This window comes from Mirounga leonina, unplaced genomic scaffold (genome assembly GCF_011800145.1).
Source record: "Mirounga leonina isolate KUSES-001 unplaced genomic scaffold, KU_Mleo_1.0 Mir_154, whole genome shotgun sequence".
In the NCBI taxonomy this organism is placed as follows: Eukaryota; Metazoa; Chordata; class Mammalia; order Carnivora; family Phocidae; genus Mirounga; species Mirounga leonina.
The window spans coordinates 27,725,450-27,744,768 of record NW_023270389.1 but is presented as its reverse complement, the minus strand read 5'-3'; the positions used below and the strand labels follow the sequence as shown (position 1 = coordinate 27,744,768).

At 50.1% G+C, this 19,319-nt stretch overlaps 1 protein-coding gene across 2 annotated transcripts; it reads left to right on the top strand.

The window, feature by feature from the left end:
- Nucleotides 1–607: 607 nt before the first annotated feature.
- Nucleotides 608–19,060, top strand: RNPEP (arginyl aminopeptidase). 2 transcript variants are annotated; one of them, XM_035010331.1, is made up of 11 exons: nucleotides 608–1,131; nucleotides 5,020–5,160; nucleotides 5,465–5,613; nucleotides 10,536–10,652; nucleotides 11,349–11,584; nucleotides 13,749–13,862; nucleotides 14,774–14,886; nucleotides 15,058–15,166; nucleotides 16,356–16,580; nucleotides 17,333–17,475; nucleotides 18,472–19,060. In XM_035010331.1, the coding sequence occupies exons 1-11, from the start codon at nucleotides 694–696 to the stop codon at nucleotides 18,628–18,630; spliced, it is 1,944 nt and encodes a 647-aa protein (XP_034866222.1). In that variant the 5' UTR covers nucleotides 608–693; the 3' UTR covers nucleotides 18,631–19,060. The 2 variants fall into 2 exon arrangements, with proteins under 2 accessions (XP_034866222.1, XP_034866223.1); XM_035010332.1 differs by lacking the exon at nucleotides 608–1,131 and adding an exon at nucleotides 3,275–3,291.
- The last annotated feature ends 259 nt before the right edge of the window (nucleotides 19,061–19,319 follow it).

Below are 19,319 nucleotides of genomic sequence, written 5' to 3'. Positions count from 1 at the left end.
AGCGTTACACTGTATGGTGTTGACTATTCCTTGGCAGAAGAACGGAAAGATAAGTGTGCTTGGAACCCGTGGGGATGGATGAACCTTGATCTGGTGTGGAATTCTGTACTGTTTACCAAGGGTATTTAGACAAACTGCCCGATTGAGTTCTCACAACTCCTGAGATGATACTACTATCTTACAGGTGCAGAAAGGGGTTTGAAGAGATTCACCTTTGTTGAGGGTGATTTGCCCAAGGTGACACACACAGTCCTAATGATTGGTCCAGCGCAGAGTGTGAGATCTCGAACTCCGACTCTTCCAATTTAGGGCTCAATCTACATCCCACTACCTTCCTGGGAGATTGGGATACGAAACGTCAGCAGAGAAAGGTGCACACTCGGACTACTGTAACATCGCAGTAGGATGAGTTCGGACAAATGTGGACCAAATTATCCCACCGTACCTTTTTGTCCAAGGTCCTGAGGTATTTCGAATAAAGCTGGAAGAGCGGGCACTCGGAGGGCAAGGGAGAGGTGTGTGGTTAGGTCTCAGGTTTTTGGAGAGGGGCGTGACCCAGCCCAGGCCGCTCTGGGGGCGTGGCGGGCGTGGCGGGGCCTGCGGCGGCCCGGCGCGCTTGGGGCGTGGCTTCCCCGCAGCAGTCGGCGGAGCCGGGGGGCTTTTCCCGCAGTTCCTCAACGGCTCTGCGGGACGATGGCGAGCGACGGGTCTCCGAGCGCGCCTCCGCGGCCGCTGCACTCAGCGCAGGCCGTCGACGTGGCCTCGGCCTCCAGTTTCCGGGCTTTCCAGATGCTGCACTTGCACCTGGATCTGCGGGTCGAGTTCGGGCCTCCGGGGCCGGGCCCCGGGAGCCGGGGTTTGAGCGGCACGGCAGTCCTGGAGCTGCGTTGCCTGGTGCCCGAGGGCGCCACCGAGCTGCGGCTCGACTCGCACCCGTGCCTCGAGGTGACGGCGGCGGCGCTGCGGCGGCCGCGGCCCGGCCTGGAGGAGCCGCCCTCGGAGCCCGTGCCCTTCCACACGCAGCCCTTCTCGCACTACGGCCAGGCCCTGTGCGTGGCCCTCCCGCAGCCCTGCCCGGCCGGCGAGCGCTTCCGGCTTCTGCTCACCTACCGCGTCGGGGAGGGACCCGGGGTGAGTTCGACTCCGGGGCCCAGCCCCGCCGCGGCCTCTCCCGGCCGCTTCCTGCCCGCCCTTCCTACCTCGGAGCTGGTGCCCGGACCTGCACTCATCCCCACCCTCAAAGAGAGAGAAGATGCTTCCGCCTTGGCCCGGAGGGGCCCGGAGGGGCCCGGAGCCTCCCGGTGCACGCCTCTCGCCCTCCCACCCTCAGCGCCCTCTCTTCCTCCCCGGCTGCCCCGCTTTCCCTCTTGTGGCTTCCGGCCAGCCTCCGAGCTGTGCACCCTTCGTCCTTTCCACCCTTCCTGCCTCTCCCCGCCCAGCGGTTCTGGTGGCATCTCCACGTTCTTTCCTTCTCGCACAGCGCCCTGTCTGGTTGCCATTTCTGCCTGCCGAGGAAGCCCTGTCCTGTGCGGCTTTCGGGATAACCGGCTATTTGTAAATCGAATTTAACGTTTCGCTGGGCTTTGGGGCCCTAGGTCCCTGATAAGGAGCTACTTAGTTTTCCCTTTACGGCAGCCCTGGACGCTGCCGGTTAATTTGCCCTGGGTGCTGACTCAGCCCTTTGTCCGTGTGCTCTTGCGGTGCCACAGGCTGGAATAACCCTGAACCCCAGAGAGTTATTTTGGCTTTCTTCCGCGAAGTCCCAGATTTGTTTAATGGAAGAATTTGAGTAAAAATGAGAACTAGAATCAGGGTGTTCTAGGCTTTGTAATAAGTTGGCCCTGTTACTACTCTTGATTGACTCTTAAATATTGATTAACTCTTAAATATTACATTTTGGGGTGGGGGACAAATATTGGAAATAAAAGGATGGATGGTTATGTGGCTTACATTTATAGGAGTTTGGAACTCCTCCATAAAGAGTCCTGAGGCTGTGATTGCTAGCCATTTCTCAGGTAGGGTGGGTTATACGTTTCACCCGTAGGCTGCTTGCCTGCAATCAAAGTTCACTTATCTAGCTAGCAGTTCCTTTCACTCTTAGAGCTGGCCCAAAAGACAGTTCTGTTTCCATCTTTATTCAGGGAATAAATGAACCTGTGATAGAACTTGTTTAAAAAATGGAAAGTCCAAACCTCTAAGGCAAAGGAAAAAACCCAGTGCCCTCAAACACTGTAAATGTGTTTGTGCCCTGTTACATGCTAGCTTCTGGTTTGGGGCAGGAACTAGGAATTAAACAGGATACCTGGAAAAATTAAGCCCTCTCTGAAATTGCCTACTGAAAATGGCACCTCAAATTAAACGCCAATACTAAACAGCTTTCATTAGAGACTAAGAGCAGACACCCACACTTTGCACTGTGAAGGTCAACATTAAAGTCACCTGTATTTATTCCTTCTTCTCATTGCCACCATCCCAAGTGAGGATTCTCACCTTAATCACCGTAGGTAACAGCCTCACCCTGACTTAAGACTCTTTCTTATAGAGCAGAAATACTTGTACTACCAGGCTCCTTCATTTTCTCCTCTATGTCATTATAAACAAAAAAAGGAATTAAGGTATGGTGGAGGGATGACCAGTATTTATTAAAATGTGCCAGGTACTAGTCTATGTGCTTGACAAAAGTTAAATGAGTTGTCTTTACGGAAGTGTCTAGTATAGTGCCTGGTACCTAGTGAATACTGTGTGTTAGTCTTATTGTTAACTCATTAAATTTCTTTCAGTAATAGGATTAAAGACAGTTTAGGGGTGCTGGGTGGCTTAGTCGGTTGACTCTTGATTTCAGCTTAGGTCGTGATCTCAGAGTTGTAAGATTGAGCCCTGCCCCGAATTGGGCTCCGTGCTGGGCGTGGAGCCTGCTTGAGATTCTTTATCACCCTCTCCCTCTGCCCCTCCCCCACCAAAGGATTGAAAATTTAGATTAACAAGAAAAGTGAGTAGATAGTACAGAGTTTCCATATACCCTTCCACATACAGATTGCTCTATTAGCATTTTGCAAGTATGATACATCTGTTAACAATGAACCAATATTGATACAGTATTATTAACTAAAATTCATAGTTTTTTTTTTTTAAGGATTTTATTTATTTATTTGACAGAGAAAAAGAGAGAGCTGCAGCAGAGGGAGAAGCAGGCTCCCCACTGAGCAGAGAGCCTGATGCGGGGCTTGATCCCAGGACGCCGGGGTCATGGCCTGAGCCGAAGGCAGACACTTAATCGACTGAGCCACCCAGGTGCCCCTAAAGTTCATAGTTTTTTCAGATTTTCATAGGCTTTTCATAGGCTTTACTTAATATCTTTTTCTGTTCCAAGGTCCCATCCGGAATACCACAGTATATTTAGCTTTCATGTATCCTTAGGCTCCCCTTGGCTATGACAGTTTCTCAGACTTTACTTGTTTTTGATGACCTTGACAGTTTTTCTTTTTTTTTTTTAAGGATTTTATTTATTTATTTGACACACAGAGAGAGAGAGAGCGCACAAGCAGGCAGAGTAGCAGGCAGAGGGAGAGGGAGAAGCAGGCTCCCCGCTGAGCAAGGAGCCCGATGCGGGGACTTGATCCCAGAACCCTGGGATCATGACCTGAGCCGAAGGCAGTGGCTTAACCGACTGAGCCACCCAGGCACCCCAACCTTGACAGTTTTGAGGAGTATTGGTCTGATAATATTGTAGGATGCCTCTCTATTGGAATTTGTCTGTTTTTTGCATGATCAGACTGGGGGTTATTAAAAAATTTTTTAAAAGTTTATTTTTTACAGCAGTTTTAGGTTCACAACAAAATTCAGTGGAATGTCACAAAGGCAAAGTTCTGTCTTCACATCATATTGCGAATACACAGTATCAGCATGATTTGTGACTGTTTGAAGTTGACCTCACTCATCTGGCCGAAGTAGTGCTGGTTTTTCCACTGTGGTATTTCTTTCTCCTCCTTTCCATCTGTACTATACTCTTTGGAAGGAGGCTTATTAAAATTTTCACACACACACAAAAGAAACTCAAGCAAAGAAAAAGCCAACATCTCCATGTGCCATCTTTATGCCTCTTAAAAGTGTGTCTCAAATACCCGTGTTCAAAGCCTTTCAGTCCACCTGCCGAGGCATGCCTCCCACCTCTGTATCTGAAACCTACCTCCAATTCCCAGAGATCGCCATGCCTTTCTTCACGCTGCTATCTACCTCTTTGAAAATGTCTTCTTTCCTTTCCAGCCATCTCAGTCCTACTCACCTTTAAACCAGAAAGTTTTGTTTCCGCTATGAAACCTTGCCAGAGTTATCTAATTCTTTTATAAATTCTAAGTGGCACTTGGTGCTGACATACCCTCCTCCCCCTCACAGTTATATCTATGTTGTAAGTGAGGTAGAGCATGCAACTCTTGATCTTGGGGTTGTAAGTTTGAGCCCCACGTTGGCAGTAGAGATTACTTAAGAATAAAATCTTTAAAAAAGAAATTTAAAAAATTATATATAGCCAGTACCTATAATGTAAAATACATTTATTCTGAAAGGGTAAGTTTCAGGAATGGAGAACACATATTAATCACAGACTTCTCCCACTTCCTTCTGCTTTTCTGTGCCTTTTACACCAAGTTCAAATACAGCTGCCTCTCAATTGGTTTTTGTTTGTTTTTTAATGAGAAACTACTACAGTGTGCAGGACTCAGGAGGAAGACAGGATGCCAGGGTCAGAGGCCATGTCTGGAATTCTTGAGATACCTAGTGGGATACAGCGGGGAATAGACCCTTTGTGGAGTTTCTACCATGTGAGGTGGACGTCAATACCTTGGCATGGATTCCAGGGTGGATTAAATACACAGTAGGAGAGAACTTCCCAGTCAGGACCAAACTGCTGGCAGGATTGTAAGGATTACCTAAAATTCTCCCCTGCCAGCCAACTCCTTTTCTCTGGCTGGACTGAGCTCATGTAGGGGGTGTCAGTTTGGAAATGTTCTTCTATTCTCTTAGGTTTGCTGGTTGGCTCCTGAGCAGACAGCAGGAAAGAAGAAGCCTTTTGTCTATACCCAGGGTCAGGCTGTCCTGAACCGGGCCTTCTTCCCTTGCTTCGACACTCCTGCAGTGAAATGCAAATATTCAGCACTTATTGAGGTAAGAGGATTAAGGTTAAGACCTGCCCTTGGGATTGAAGATTTCAGATCTATCTAGTCACATTTCAACTGGTAAATTGTTACATCCGTCAATTGGTACCTCTGCAAAATTCCTCCATGTACAGAAATTTTATTTGTGCTAAATTCCATCAGCTTAGCACAAGTTTAGTTTCTTGAAACCTTTGTGTTCTCCAAGACAGGCTCCCGGTCATGGCTGTCACCATGTAGGTTACCCACCACGCTGTTCTTAGTGCGAATCAAAAGGAGACTCTGGGTAAAATCTCCTAAGCTTTCTCTCTTGTCAGGTCCCAGATGGCTTCACAGCTGTGATGAGTGCTAACACCTGGGAGAAGAGAGGTCCAAATAAGTTCTTCTTCCAGATGTGTCATCCCATCCCCGCCTATCTGATAGCTTTGGCCATCGGAGATCTGGTTTCGGCTGAAGTTGGACCCAGGTAGGAGACAAAGACCCCCACAGGCAAGGTTGGACTGACCTTGAGGCAAGGAGGCCTCTGCTCAGTGGCCCAGCTGGGATGGTTCTTGGGACAGTCTTGCATCTGCTCTCAATGGACAGCCTCTCTGCGGCCCGGAAGCGAAGCGTGTGGCGTGAGTACAGCGGGAGGAAGGGCTCTCCCCGCCCCGCTCCCCCTCTGCTTCTCATCCTGCTGTCTGAAATGAGGTCATCAGTCCTGCTAACAGCAGTAGCTGCTGTCCTGGGCCACCTTGTGGAGTGCGGTTGGCAGAAGTTTTAGAAGACTCATCTTTATCACTATCTTTTAGTTCTGAATTCCCTTCTAGCTGTTATATTTGCTTTTTAATCTTTGTACCAAATCTCCCCATTTTCTCCAGCACGTAATTCCCGGAAATATACAACTTTGATCTCATTGTTCCCCTCTGCAGAGAGGAAAGTGGGAGATCCTTCTTTGTCTGCTCCAGATACATACACCTGAACCCATGGTGGCAGAGATACCGCTGTGAAACTAGATGGGTTTAACGGAGATGAATAAGGATTTTGTAAGGTTTCCTGCTAAAAGAAACTTGACCAGGAGTGTCGGTTTTTCCTGGCTCTCGTATTATCTGCCAGTACAGCATAAGCCTGCGGTAAAATGATCAAAGGCTGGACAGTGAGCTGTGGCGCTTTTCCCGGCTCTGCTGCTACAGCCCTTCTCTCAGGTCCTGGAGGCGGCGGTGACCTTGACCGCATTGGTTACAGCATCGGACCTCATAGCCGGGCTCAGTAGCACTGCTAAGATCATGAATCTTAGTTCCTGGGCTTCAGAGAGAAGGAGAGATGGGAGGCCATTGGCATCCGCTTCCAGCACACACACTGAACACAGTACCAGCTTTGAAAGACCAGGTGCTCTCCTGCCACGAAGGGCAGTCTTTCTGACAGAGTGGGTCGTACGTAACCAAAGGAGCGTCAGCGTTGCAGTTGACCGGAAAGTAAATAAGTAAAGGAATGTTATTTTAGAGAATTGAGTCTTACTAATTAAGGTTCTGTTAGTAAGAGTATGAACTATTTATTTATTTATTTATTTATTTATTTATTTTATTTATTTTTTTTAAGATTTTATTTATTTGTGAGAGAGAGAATGAGAGACAGAGAGCATGAGAGGGAGGAGGGTCAGAGGGAGAAGCAGACTCCCTGCCGAGCAGGGAGCCCGATGCGGGACTCGATCCCGGGACTCCAGGATCATGACCTGAGCCGAAGGCAGTTGCTTAACCAACTGAGCCACCCAGGCGCCCCTATTTTATTTTTTATTTATTTATTTTTATTTTTATTTTTTTAAAGATTTTATTTATTTATTCGACTGAGAGACACAGCGAGAGAGGGAACACAAGCAGGGGGAGCAGGAGAGGGAGAAGCAGGCTTCCCGCGGAGCAGGGAGCCCCATGCGGGGCTCGATCCCAGGATCCCGGGATCATGACCTGAGCCGAAGGCAGACGCTTAACGACTGAGCCACCCAGGCACCCCTATTTATTTTTTTAAAGACTATTTATTTGAGAGAGAGATCACGAGCCGGGGGAGGGGCAGAGAGAGAAGCAGGCTTCCCATCGAGCAGGGAGCCTGATGCAGGACTCGATCGCAGGACCCCAGGATCATGACCTGAGCTGAAGGCAGATGCTTAACCAGCTGAGCCAGGTCCTTGCCTTGCGGGGGAACATCTTAGGGTCTTGTGAAGGTATGTTAGTTGAGAGGGCCTTCTGGCAAACTTTGCCCCCAGTCCCAGTCCCTGTTACCACAGGAGGAAAATCCTGGGCAGAAGAGATAGTGGGTATGTCCTAGTCATGTTTTATATATAATCTCTTCTAATCCTTACGTAACCTCACTGAGGGGGTTACTGTTGTCTCCCTGTTGTGGATAAAGCTAACTGAGGCTTCTGGTGGGATTACTTGTGCAAAGTCACATCGTTGGCAGAACTGGAATTCCAATCCAGGCATTTCTGTGCAGAGCCAGTGCTTGCTGAGCTAGACTACTGGCAATAAAAATCCAGCCTGACCGAGAACATTCCAGTTTCTTTAGACAGAAATCTCTGTACTGGAGGAGGTATCTCGGATGCCCCCTGTCTAGCCTGGCCTTCATCTTCTCGTTGTAGCAAGCTGAAGTATCCTGGGTTGAAGGACTTTGCTAGTTGTGATATCCAAGCTGATCACAAAGCAATTCCTTGAAGACTTTGACGCCTATGTCATGGTCTTTTCTCAGCTCTGTCAAATCATTTTTGGTGACTCTTTTCTCCATCTGGATTACCTGTCCCCATGCCAGGGATGAGGGTGGCTTCAGGGTTCCTCAACCTCCTCTACTCAGGGACCCTCTCCACCTGATCCAGCCCCCCACACTCAGGGGCACACACTCTACAATCTAGGGCCTAGCTGTGGGCATTCGCATGAGCTGTGCTGTAGCAGAAATTTTAAACACCTTTGCCTCATTCATTCTCTGACCCCATGCCCCTAACCTGCCAGCCCCCTGGTGACCTCACTCGTGCTATATCTGCTTCTTAAGCTAACCGAGGCCTTTCTTCCTGCAAACTGTGCGTTTCCTCCTGGGCAGCCAGCCTCTTGTGGCCAGGCCCATCTTTTCTCTGTGGCCCAGGTGTGGGGTTGATCCTCTCTTCCCGACACAGCAGGCCGCCTTGCGTGCTTTCCTGCTGCTCTAACTTCCAGCGCCGGGTCCTGCTGTCCCCTTTCTCTACTTCTGTACCTGGGTGTCTGAGAGGAGAATACAGCTGTGCATACTGACTGTACTATCCATTTCTGGTTTCTTGGTGAAAAGCTGGAATTGAAAGTTGAAATAGGGATGCCTGGTGGCGTAGTTGGTTAAGCGTCTGCCTTTGGCTCAGGTCATGCTCCCAGGGTCCTGAGATCGAGCCCTGCTTTGGGCTCCCTGCTCATCGGGGAGCCTGCTACTCCCTCTGCCCTTCACCCCTCTCATGCTCTTTCTCTCTCTCTCTCTCAGATAAATAAAATCTTTTTAAAAAGTTGACATTTATGTGGTTTTCAAGAAAAATAGAACAAATGTCGTCTTCAACTACAGATAGATGCTTTCAATTATTGCTCACCAGTCCTTCTATTTATCTTCCTAGCTCACTCTCCTTAAAGGATGACTCTTGTCTTCAAATTTCCTATTCAAACACCAGATCCTCCCTCCAAGCAGATGATCTTGTCTCCTACTTTATTGAGAATATTTAATTTGTCAGATATGGTTATGTCAGCTTCCTGTTTTCCACGTAAAAAGTCATCTTCATAGGCTTTCGTCCTTCCCATTTTCCCTCCGGACTCTGAAGAGGTGTCCATCCTTCTGTTTAAAGCCACATCTCTGCATTTGAGCCATTGTTGTTGGTTCAGTCCCTCCCCAAATCCAGTGGGGCTTTGCCTCATTGTTTAGCCCTCACTTTTCAAATGTGCAGCCTTCCCCCCAACTGGCTCTTTCCTTCCAACCCTAACCATGTTCCTGTTTCTTGTAGCTTGAAAAAAGCAAAAAACAAACTCATTGACTCCATGTTCCCTCTTAGCACACTACCTTGTGCTTCCCTACTTAGCCGAGTTTCTTAGAAGAGTAGCGTTTCTGCTCGCCCACCACCCACGTACTGCTTGGACCCATGGGAATCCAGCACCTCTCCCCATCGTGCCACAGAAACTCCTATAGTAAGAGAGGCCACTGGCCTCAGCATATGTAGCACATTGGCTCCTCCTCAGTCCTTGTCTTGGTGTTCTGCACTTTTCTTCTGCCTCTTGACCCTCCTCTGGCTTCCATGACGCAATTCCGTCCTGGTTCCAGGACCTCCTGGCTCTTCCTTTCTGGTCTCCTTTGTGGACTCTTCTCTGCCTAGCCCCACTGTGTGCTGGTGTTGCCCAGGACTCTGTTTTGGACCCATTCGCCTTTCCTCCATGCTTTTCTTGGGGATACGCACTCGCTTTTGTAATTTAAAGGTATCTTCTGGATACTGCAGCTAGAGTGATCTCTCAGGATTCAATCTGATTAATACCACTTATTGGTTTATTTTTTTTAAGATTTTATTATTTATTTGAGAGAGAATATGAGCAGGGTGGAGGGGCACAGGGAGAGGGAGAAGCAGACTCCCCGCTGAGCAGGGAGCCCGAGATGGGACTCGATCCCAGGACCCTGGGATCATGACCTGAGCCAAAGGCAGACCGCTTAACCACCCAGGCGCCCACCACTTATTGGTTTAAAATGCTCTCATGGCTCTGAAGGTCCAGCTGTGTCACGTGGCATATCGGGCCCTTTGTGACTGGAGCCTCGAGGGCCTCTTTACCCGCTCTTCCCGTCCCCTCCCCCAGCCCTGATCTGATGGTAAGTGCTCCAGTATCCCAGACTCTCGGTGGTTCCTCACCTGCATGTACAGTTTCCTCTCCTAGGCCCTTGCTTCTGCTCCTGGGGAAGCCCCTGCTCCTTCTCCTTCTGCTAGAGCAGTTCCTGAGCTTCCACAGGGACAGAAGGGAAACCTTCCCTCCTCCTGACCTGGAGCCCATCCACTTTGCTATCTTACGTGCTGTCTTCTTTCATCTTCCCCGCTCACTTTACAGATAGACGCACTGAGGCTCAGGGAGGTCAGTGACTGTAAGGTCCCCTTCAGTGCTGGAGACGGAACATGATGGCACTGTGAGTTCGAGCCTGTTGCACACGGGGGCAGCTCCTCCAGGACGCTGTGTTGGGGTCTTATTTATCAGGTGTAGCGAGCAGTCTTGGACCCATGTAGGCGATCTGACCTTGCACCTCCTGTCTCTGTGGCTGGCCACACTGTCGCATGCATTCGGCTCAGATATGAGACTGCCAGGTTTCTCCAGGTGCTTTTGAGATCGGGCCTCCACGATGGGTCTCCAAACACCAGCCTGCTTTTTTCTGTGCTCTTGTCTTTAGGAGCCGGGTGTGGGCTGAGCCCTGCCTGATCGAGGCTGCCAAGGAGGAGTACAACGGGGTGATAGAAGAATTTCTGGCTACAGGAGAGAAACTTTTTGGACCCTACGTTTGGGGAAGGTGTGGTATCACATTGACTCTAATGTCTTTAGCTAAACTGAGTCCCTGGTTTCCCCCTCTCTTCCTTCTGGTGCTGCTTCTCCTCTCTCTCCTAGAGCCAAGGTCCCCAATCCCGGAAGTAAAGGAGAGGAGGAAGAGAAAGAGGAAGGGAGAAGCCAGGCCTACTTCACTGTGCTGAGGAGGGACCCGGAGAGAGAGGGTTATTGAAGTAGTAAAAATGGGCCTTCCGGCTGCTGAGTGTGGAGATGGGGAAACACTGTCAGGGGATCTTGGGGACCTTTGTGACTTACCTTTCCTGGTGACTAGCAGCAGCCACACACTCCCATTTTTTCCTTTGACATCTCCAGACTTTAGCCACCTCAGATCAAAGGCTCTGTTAGATCTGTGTGACCCCAAGCGAGCCATCAGCAAGCTGACTGTGACAGAGCTGATGATAGGACCATACCCTGCTTGGAAGGAGAACAGGGAGCAGGTTTCAGAGAGCCGCCTCCAAGAGGGCAAAACCTGGGGAAAGGGAGCTCCCAGCGACTTGGGGACGGAGGAATCTGAGTGTCATTTCAGCACTGGGCTTGGGGTTGCGTGCTGCCTCTTCAGTGGCTGCATCTGTCTAGGCTGAGGGTCCCGCCTGGGGAAGTGAGGCAGGGTCTCTGCCCTGGGGAGCCAAGACCTGTCTGTGACCTCCTGCTTTCTCGGCAGGTATGACCTGCTCTTCATGCCACCATCCTTTCCGTTTGGAGGAATGGAGAACCCTTGTCTGACCTTTGTCACCCCCTGCCTGCTGGCAGGGGACCGCTCTTTGGCCGACGTCATCATCCACGAGATCTCCCACAGTTGGTTCGGGAACCTGGTCACTAATGCCAACTGGGGTGAATTCTGGCTCAATGAAGGTTTCACCATGTATGCGCAGAGGAGGATCTCCACGGTCCTCTTCGGTAAGCCAGCTCTCCTAGGGACCCCACACCCCATTCTTTCACCTGCGAGGCCAGTGTGATCTCCTTCGGGGTTTCGGGACACAAGCGGGCATGAAGGGAGGGGCAGTGGTGCAGAAAGCTCCGGCGAGAGGCCAGCAAGGGCCGGCTCTAGACAAAAGTCCCTTCTAAGTGGATGAGCCCCATTGTGTCACATGGCAGTAGGCACGGTGGGGAGAGGGGGTCTCAGAAACTGCATGTTGGCTGAGTGAACCAATGGGGCCCGACAGTGAAAGGACCCCACAGCTAAGCTGAAACCACACTCAAAGCTCTGTTCTCCCAACAGCCAGGCAACCCCTCGGGGAGAGTTGCCCAGGGTCATTCACCCACATAGCTAGTTAATCTTACAAATGAATCATAAGATCATTATAATCATTACCTCCTATTGAACACCTACCTACCAGCTTGGTACAGGCACTTTATTAAAAATACGTCATTTAACAATTTCACAATAGCTCTATGAAACAGATATGATTTCCATTTTATATATGAGCTCACTGTGACTCAAAAAGTATAAGAAATGTGTCTAAGCCACTTGGCAGGTGGGGGCAGAACCCCACATTGAGCCCAGGTGTGCTTTTAAAATAACTTTCTCAACATTGTCTCATTATTGAAAACCTGCTACATATCAGGTGCTTTAAAAATATAACATGTATGGGGTGCCTGGGTGGCTCAGTCGTTAAGCATCTGCCTTCGGCTCAGGTCATGATCCCAGGGCCTGGGATCTAGCCCTACTTCGGGCTCCCTGCTCAGCGGGGAGTCTGCTTCTCCCCCTGCTCATGCTCTCTCTCTCTCTCTGTGTCTCAAATGAATAAATAAATAAAAAAAAATCCTAAAAGAAAAAATACATAACATGTATTATTTTTATTATTTCTCTCATCAAAATCTATTTTGATCTATATGGGAAAGCACGCACAATAGATTGATCCATAATCTCACTGTTCAGAGATAATTGATGTATATCCTTTCAGACATTTTCCTGTGTGTGGGTGAATCATCAGACCTTCCAACTGCCTTCATAAAGTTAAACATTTTCCCAAGTCATTAAATTTTCTTCTATAGCTGCATTGTATGGACGTTTCTTAACATACTCAGTTTCCAGTTGTTAGGTTATTTTCAGTTTTTCTTTTCTTTTTAGAGAGTGTGTGTGAGCAGGGGAAGGGGCTGAGGGAGAGGGAGAGAGAATCTCAAGCAGACACCACGCTGAGTGTGGAGCTCAACAGGGGGCTCCATCTCATGACCCTGAGATCATGACCTGAGCCCAAATCAAGAGTCAGATGTTTAACTGACTGAACCACCCAGGCGCCCCTGTTACTTTCAGTTTTCTAATGAAAGAATATTTGGACAAATACTTCTACATATAAATGTTCGTAACATATCCCAGACCATCTCAATGGAGTTAAATTCCTAGAACTGTAGTTTCTGGATCCAAACATTTTAAAGACTTTTTAGCACATATTGTCCATTGCCTCCCAGAAAGTTTGTGCAAATTTACTTTCATCCAGAGTATATGGAACAAGAGCCTGTTTGTGAATATCTTACTAAGCCACTAAGAATCCTGCAAGCACATGTTGTCAGCCCACTGTGCAGATGAAGAAGTTGAGGCTAAGAGAGATTGAGTACCTCTCCCAGAGTCTGAACACCTTGTGAGTGGCAGAGGAGGCTGGTTCGAAACCTGGTCCCCTTCCCCTCCATTTTTAGAGCCAGAAGGAAATGTAGAGACACCTGGAAAAATGTTGGGTGACAGTTTCTGTTGTCTGACAGGAACAGTCAAATGAAAATAGTCTGCTTTTATTGAAGATCAAATTACTGTGTCTAAAAATAAAAGCATATTGATGAGGAAAGGTAACAGTCACAGGAAAAGGTGTGAGATTCCCTCATCCTCATGTCTGGGCGAGACTGACAGCCTGAGCTAACCGAGTCATTTGTAGTCCAGAGCAACAAGGAGCTGGGGGCTGAGTCAGGTTCTCTGTCACTGACCCTTCTGGCCCTGGGGTCCCCAGAGGGTCACAATATGAATCTTCAGTTATCTGTCATTGTTCTTGTGGCCACAAGGAGGCAGCACACCTTCTTGTCCGGAAATTATACTCGGACGTGGTTTGAGGCCTAAGGATTCTTTTTGCCCCAGGCTCTGCTTACACCTGCTTGGAAGCTGCAACTGGCCGGGCTCTGCTTCGGCAGCACATGGACATCACTGGCGAGGAACACCCGCTCAACAAGCTCCGCGTGAAGATCGAACCAGGTCCGGAAGGCTCCTCTGTCTGACTACCCCCTCCCCGACATTGAGCTTGGAACCCCAAGTTATTTGAGCTTCATGTTGATCAGTGCACACCTTGAATACTCTCCTTGGGAAGGAGGAGCCCTCCAGAGCTCTTTTTAGCCATTCCCTGGCCTCTAGGCAGACTCAGTGGAAGCCATTCCAGCCCAATGGGAGTTCTTTCCAGTTTTGTGCAGTTCTTAGTGACTTTACTGTTGCTCTGCATTTGTACGGGCCCCTATCATTTTCCAGGGCTCTTTGCCATTCTTTTTCTATCAAGTCAGACCTGTGGTCTTGTAGATTGACCGCTTATTTTACAGAGGACGTGAGTGAGCGCCCAATAAGTCAAATGACTTGTCCAAGGTCATGTGTTTTTATTTTCTGACATCTTTCTTTAGTTCCATGTATGACTAATCTAAAACCTTTGTGTGTGATTTAAGCTCACGTTCCTTGATGCCAGTGACCATGAAAATGAACTTCTTGTAGACTGGTCATTCGTTTATTTTGGTCTAGAACATTTGTAGAAACAACCACTTGTTCTGGGAGGGGAGGTTGAGTGGAGGTGGTGACCAGTTGGGCTGGAAAAGGCACCAAGCCCTGTGCTCAGTCCTAAGAGTCCATGGAACCCACTGGAGCAAAGCAATCCCAGGAATAAGGAAACTTGCCAATTCCCCAGGAAGGCTGGTTCTTTGTCTTCTTGTTAGATCCGTAGTTAATGACCCTTTAAGATCAACTTTGAAGTGGCTTGAGAGAGGCCAAGGTGGATCTGGAAACTTTCTTGGCCTTGCTAAATCCGAGGAAGCTGAATTCTGATCTCATCCATAATTACTTGTAGAATCTGGAGCTGGAGAAGGACAACAAAGTGACAGGTTACAAGTGTCTGCTTTCTCTGCTAGGTGTGGACCCAGATGATACCTACAACGAGACTCCCTACGAGAAAGGCTTCTGCTTTGTCTCATACCTGGCCCACTTGGTGGGTGATCAGGATCAATTTGACAATTTTCTCAAGGTATAGTCGACTCAGAGATGGGAGAAGGAGGCGCCGAGAAGCCAGCCGGGCCAGAGTTCAGGGGTAGAGACGGGGGCCGAAGGGACAGGGGTTGGAGGAGGACCTGAGGCACGGAGGGACTGTACTCCCCACAGGATCCAGCATGACTGAAAAGTACCTCCCTCCCTGCAGGCCTATGTTAATGAATTCAAATTCCAAAGTATCTTAGCTGAGGACTTTCTAGAATTCTACTTGGAATACTTCCCTGAGCTGAAGAAAAAGAATGTGGAGTCCATTCCAGGTGAGCAGAGGAGCTGGCTTAAGGCTCCTGGGAGATGATAGAGAATTATGTCTGATTTATATCCAGGAAGACTGAAAGTGGGGCGGGAAAATACGAAATCCAAGTCCTCCAGTAAGTGGCACCTAGGGGCGCACATCCAGGGTCCCAGGCCTTGTTCCACAGGAATGATTTCTCTCCGCTCCTCCTGGCCTCGTTTTCTCCACTTTTTCCCCTCAGTGTCTCCTCTGTGTCCCCATTTTCCTCACACGTACACACACACAACCAGACCCCCGACTCTGCCCAGAGAGCTGCCGCCGCCCCAGCTATGACCCAGGCCCGCGGTACCGGCAGCCGCCCCGCCTTGCAAGCATGGAGTTGCCCCATACGGCCTTCTGAATGAAGCCAAATCCCGGTGGCCGCCCTGATTTCGGCTTGGGAGGCCCTAAGAGAGAGGAGACGGTGGCCTGTCGTGGATGAGGCTGCCCCTGGAGACACCCCACTTCTGCTGGGTACTCTGAGTCAGGCCATCGTTGGTCTGGTAAACTCACGTCCCCTGACAGCTGGGACTGGTCAGGCCTGGGGCACCTACCCTGTGCTTGGAGGTCTGCACTTGAAGGTCACGAGACTCCCTGGCTAATGAAAGTTAATAATTACTGAGTGCTCACTACGCACCAGGCAGCATGCTAGACTCGTACTGTGTATTTGCTTATTTAATCCTCACCACTACCAACACATGCAGGGCCTCTTGCCTTTTATCATTTTACAGATAAAACGGAGGCGCAGAGAGGCGAAGTAACATGCCCGTGGCCTCCCAGTTAGTTCATGGCAGGGCTGGGATAGGAGCCCAGGCAGCCTGGCCCCCGGGCCCAGGAGCTTCAACACCATGCTGTTCTCATCTGAAGGAGAACGTGAACTTGACTAAAGCTAGGAAAGCCTCCATCCACTTGGTTCTGGCAGCCCAGTGTTAATCAAAACGACTGTCACAGTAGAAAAAGGGGCCATCCAGTCTGACAATAACAATCTCTGGGTCTCAGTATTAGTGAGACCCGACCGGAGCAGGTAGTTCTGTGAGAAAGTGATGTTAAAATTAGAGAAGCAGTTTGGGATCGAGAGACGCAGACAGGAGCTTGCGATCTAGGTGTTGCTGGAGCCAAGTTGACCTTGAAGCTGCCAGAGAATTCTGACAGCCCCCTCTCCTTCCACCAAACAGGTTTTGAGTTTGATCGGTGGTTGAATACCCCGGGCTGGCCCCCCTACCTCCCTGACCTCTCCCCTGGGGACTCACTTATGAAGCCCGCTGAAGAGCTGGCCCAGCTATGGGTGGCCAAGGAGCTGGACATGAAGGCCATTGAAGCTGTGGCCATTTCTGCCTGGAAGACCTACCAGCTGGTGTATTTCCTCGATAAGATCCTCCAGAAATCCCCTCTCCCTCCCGGTAAGAAAAAGTGGGGTAAATCAACGCATCATATCAAGGTCCCTTGTGTACAGAGCTTGATATCAGGGGCAGGGCTCACCCCTCGGCAGCTGCCAGGGGTTGGCAAGTGGATGCAAGCCCCTCAAGGTGAACACGTCAACAGCTGCTGTGAGTCCTGCACACAGGTTAGGAAGAGAATCCTAAAGCCTAGCGCTTGCTGTGCCCTCGAGTTCTGCAGGTGATTCTTCTCAGCTCTTCACATCGAAGTCTTCCTTTGAGTCCTCTTGACCGCTCCGTGCCTGGGGGCCGTGATTGTGACCCCCAGGGAATGGAGGATGAGCTTGTGCACAAATAGCCCCCACTCTTGCTGCGTGGCTGCTCAGCCAGAAATAACATTCACCCGGAGGTGCTGGGAAGAGAACCCGTGAAAGGCAGGAGAACTTTCAGCAGCTTAGTGGTGGTGGGAGAAAAGGGGGGGGGGTGCGCAGCATGTTTTAGGGGGATACCTGGGCTTTTAACCTGGAAGGTAAGTAGGATGATGGCAGAAAGTCTGTAATTACAGTAAGGGAAGTTTGGTGGAAGAGCCTTAGAAATGAAGGTAAACTTAAGGATCGGACAGCGCCCTTCCAGAGAATAAGATGAGCAGGATGAGTGTAAAGGGGGTGGTTGGGAACCTCCATGACGTCATCCTGGGGGCTTTCAGGAAGGCCTGTGGGCAGACACACTCGTGTCTCTGATGACACAGCCATTAAAAACCCGTTTTCTTTCTTCAGGGAACGTGGAGACCCTCAGAGAGACATACCCAAAGATCTCAGACTCCCAGAACGCGGAGCTCCGGCTCCGATGGGGCCAGATTGTCCTTAAGAATGACCACCAGGAGGATTTCTGGAAAGTGAAGGCATTCCTGCAGAGCCAGGTGGGTGACCCCCACACGGTGGGCCGCCTCGCCCTACTCTCCATAGTCCCGTGGGTCGAGCCTCCCCGTGTGCTCTTCTGTGGAGCAGAGGAGGGAGGGGAAGGGAGAGGACCCAGCGCAGTGGTCTGGTTCCTGAGTGTGGCTGGGGGAGGTGTTCCCATGGCGGGAAGAAGCCTCCGGGGTTGGGGAGCTTTTTGCAGATCACCAGGTAAGGCCTGAAGGGTCCAAGCTGGTCAGAGCTAACCCCAAACTGGGAAGAAGGGTAAAGCGGGACTCGAGGGCTGGTCTTGGGGAGAGGGGCCCAAGGACAAGAGAGGTGAGTGAAGGGTAAGATCATAGGTTCCTGCTTCCTGGGGAAGCCCGGGACCTGGGAGGGCCCCGTGAGAGCGGCTCTGCTGGGGAAGGGGCGGAGCGCCTCAGAGCCCAGGGCAGGATGGGGCTGGGTCCAAAGCAGCGCTCGGATGCCCTCATCCGTTTGCGGTGGGAGCTGCGCTTCTGTCTGGAGGTGTTGTGAGCCCTCTGCAGGCTTCTCCAAGCCTCTGGAGTTGAGGAGCTTTGTGATGTAGCTTTCTCACGTGGGTGTGAATTTGACTTGTGGGTTTTCTTGTGCTTGCCTGCAGTTGGGCCTCACGCGGCCCTCAGTTTTATGGGCGGCAGCCTTTGCTATCAGCTCAGTTTTGATCTAGGTCGTGAGTTCAGGCCTCGTGTTGGGCTCCACGCTGGGGAGCCTACTTAAAAAAAAAAAAATGAGTGTAGACACCCCTGTGCTAGCATGGATTGGAGTGAATACGAAGATCTACCTGCAGGGATCTTTGGCCCCAAGAAGATGCCAGAATAAGAGCACGCCTGTCTGGGAGCCTCCTTATTCTAGCGCTGCTACCCACATCCCCTTTGGCACCTGCTGAGGCCTGCTGTTGGAGCGGCCCCGGGACCGGGGGCTGTGCCGACTCACTGAGCAGGCTGCTCAGGCCACGGGTGTGTGTGTGTTTCTTGCAGGGGAAGCAGAAGTACACTCTTCCGCTGTACCACGCAATGATGGCTGGCAGCGAGGTGGCCCAGACCCTTGCCAAGGAGACCTTCGAGGCCACTGCCCCCCAGCTCCACAGCAATGTAGTCAACTACGTCCAGCAGATCGTGGCGCCCAAGGGCAGTTAGAGGCTCTGGGCCTGGCTTCTGCCTCTTCAGACTTTGCAGGCTTTCAGAATACTGTTCCTAAATTCCAGTTCTCCAGTCAAATTCCTGAAGTTTACACACCCTTGGGGAAATCTGGTCTCTGGGCTTGGTGTCTGTGACTCTTGGGCCTCTGCTCTGGTGGAAACTTCTCTGGACCAGCAAGTCCTAAGACCAGAGAACCTTCCACAGCTCTCTGCTGGCTTTGGTGAGGGCGGGCAGTCTTCTCCCTCCTCCCTGCTGTCTGGGAAGATCAGAGATTTTCTTATGCCTCCCTTCCCCTCTCTTTTCCCTCCCCTTTTCTTTTCTTTTCTTCTTTTCTGATTCTTGAAGTACTATGCAAAGGGCTGCATTCTGGTAATTCATTTTTTCAGGTTTAATCTTTATTTTAATAAATATTTTTAAATGAAAAGTATTTAAGTTAGAGTTATGACCTGAGTGGCTGTGAAAATTCTGCTTCCACACGTGCCCTCTGTGGGGGCAGATGTTCTAAGAAGGTCACGGGGGTGGGGGGTGGGGGGAGCTGCCCCAGAGGCTGACAGCACTTCCCTGTCCGCAGGAAACTCTGGGCCTAGGAGGTAGGGGTCTCACACCTGCAGATGGAAGAATACAGGGCAGTATGCCCATTGCACGCCTGTAGCGAACAAACCTCATTCCAGTTCTCTGTGAAGGCA

What these genes read in the sequence shown, in the direction of transcription:
- RNPEP (XM_035010331.1), top strand. Translation starts at nt 694, where the DNA reads ATGGCGAGCGACGGGTCTCCGAGCGCGCCTCCGCGGCCGCTGCACTCA. An exon ending in AATATTCAGCACTTATTGAG is followed by an intron (nt 5,161 to 5,464) that starts GTAAGAGGATTA and finishes CTCTCTTGTCAG; the next exon opens with GTCCCAGATGGCTTCACAGC. An exon ending in AGGCATTCCTGCAGAGCCAG is followed by an intron (nt 17,476 to 18,471) that starts GTGGGTGACCCC and finishes TGTTTCTTGCAG; the next exon opens with GGGAAGCAGAAGTACACTCT.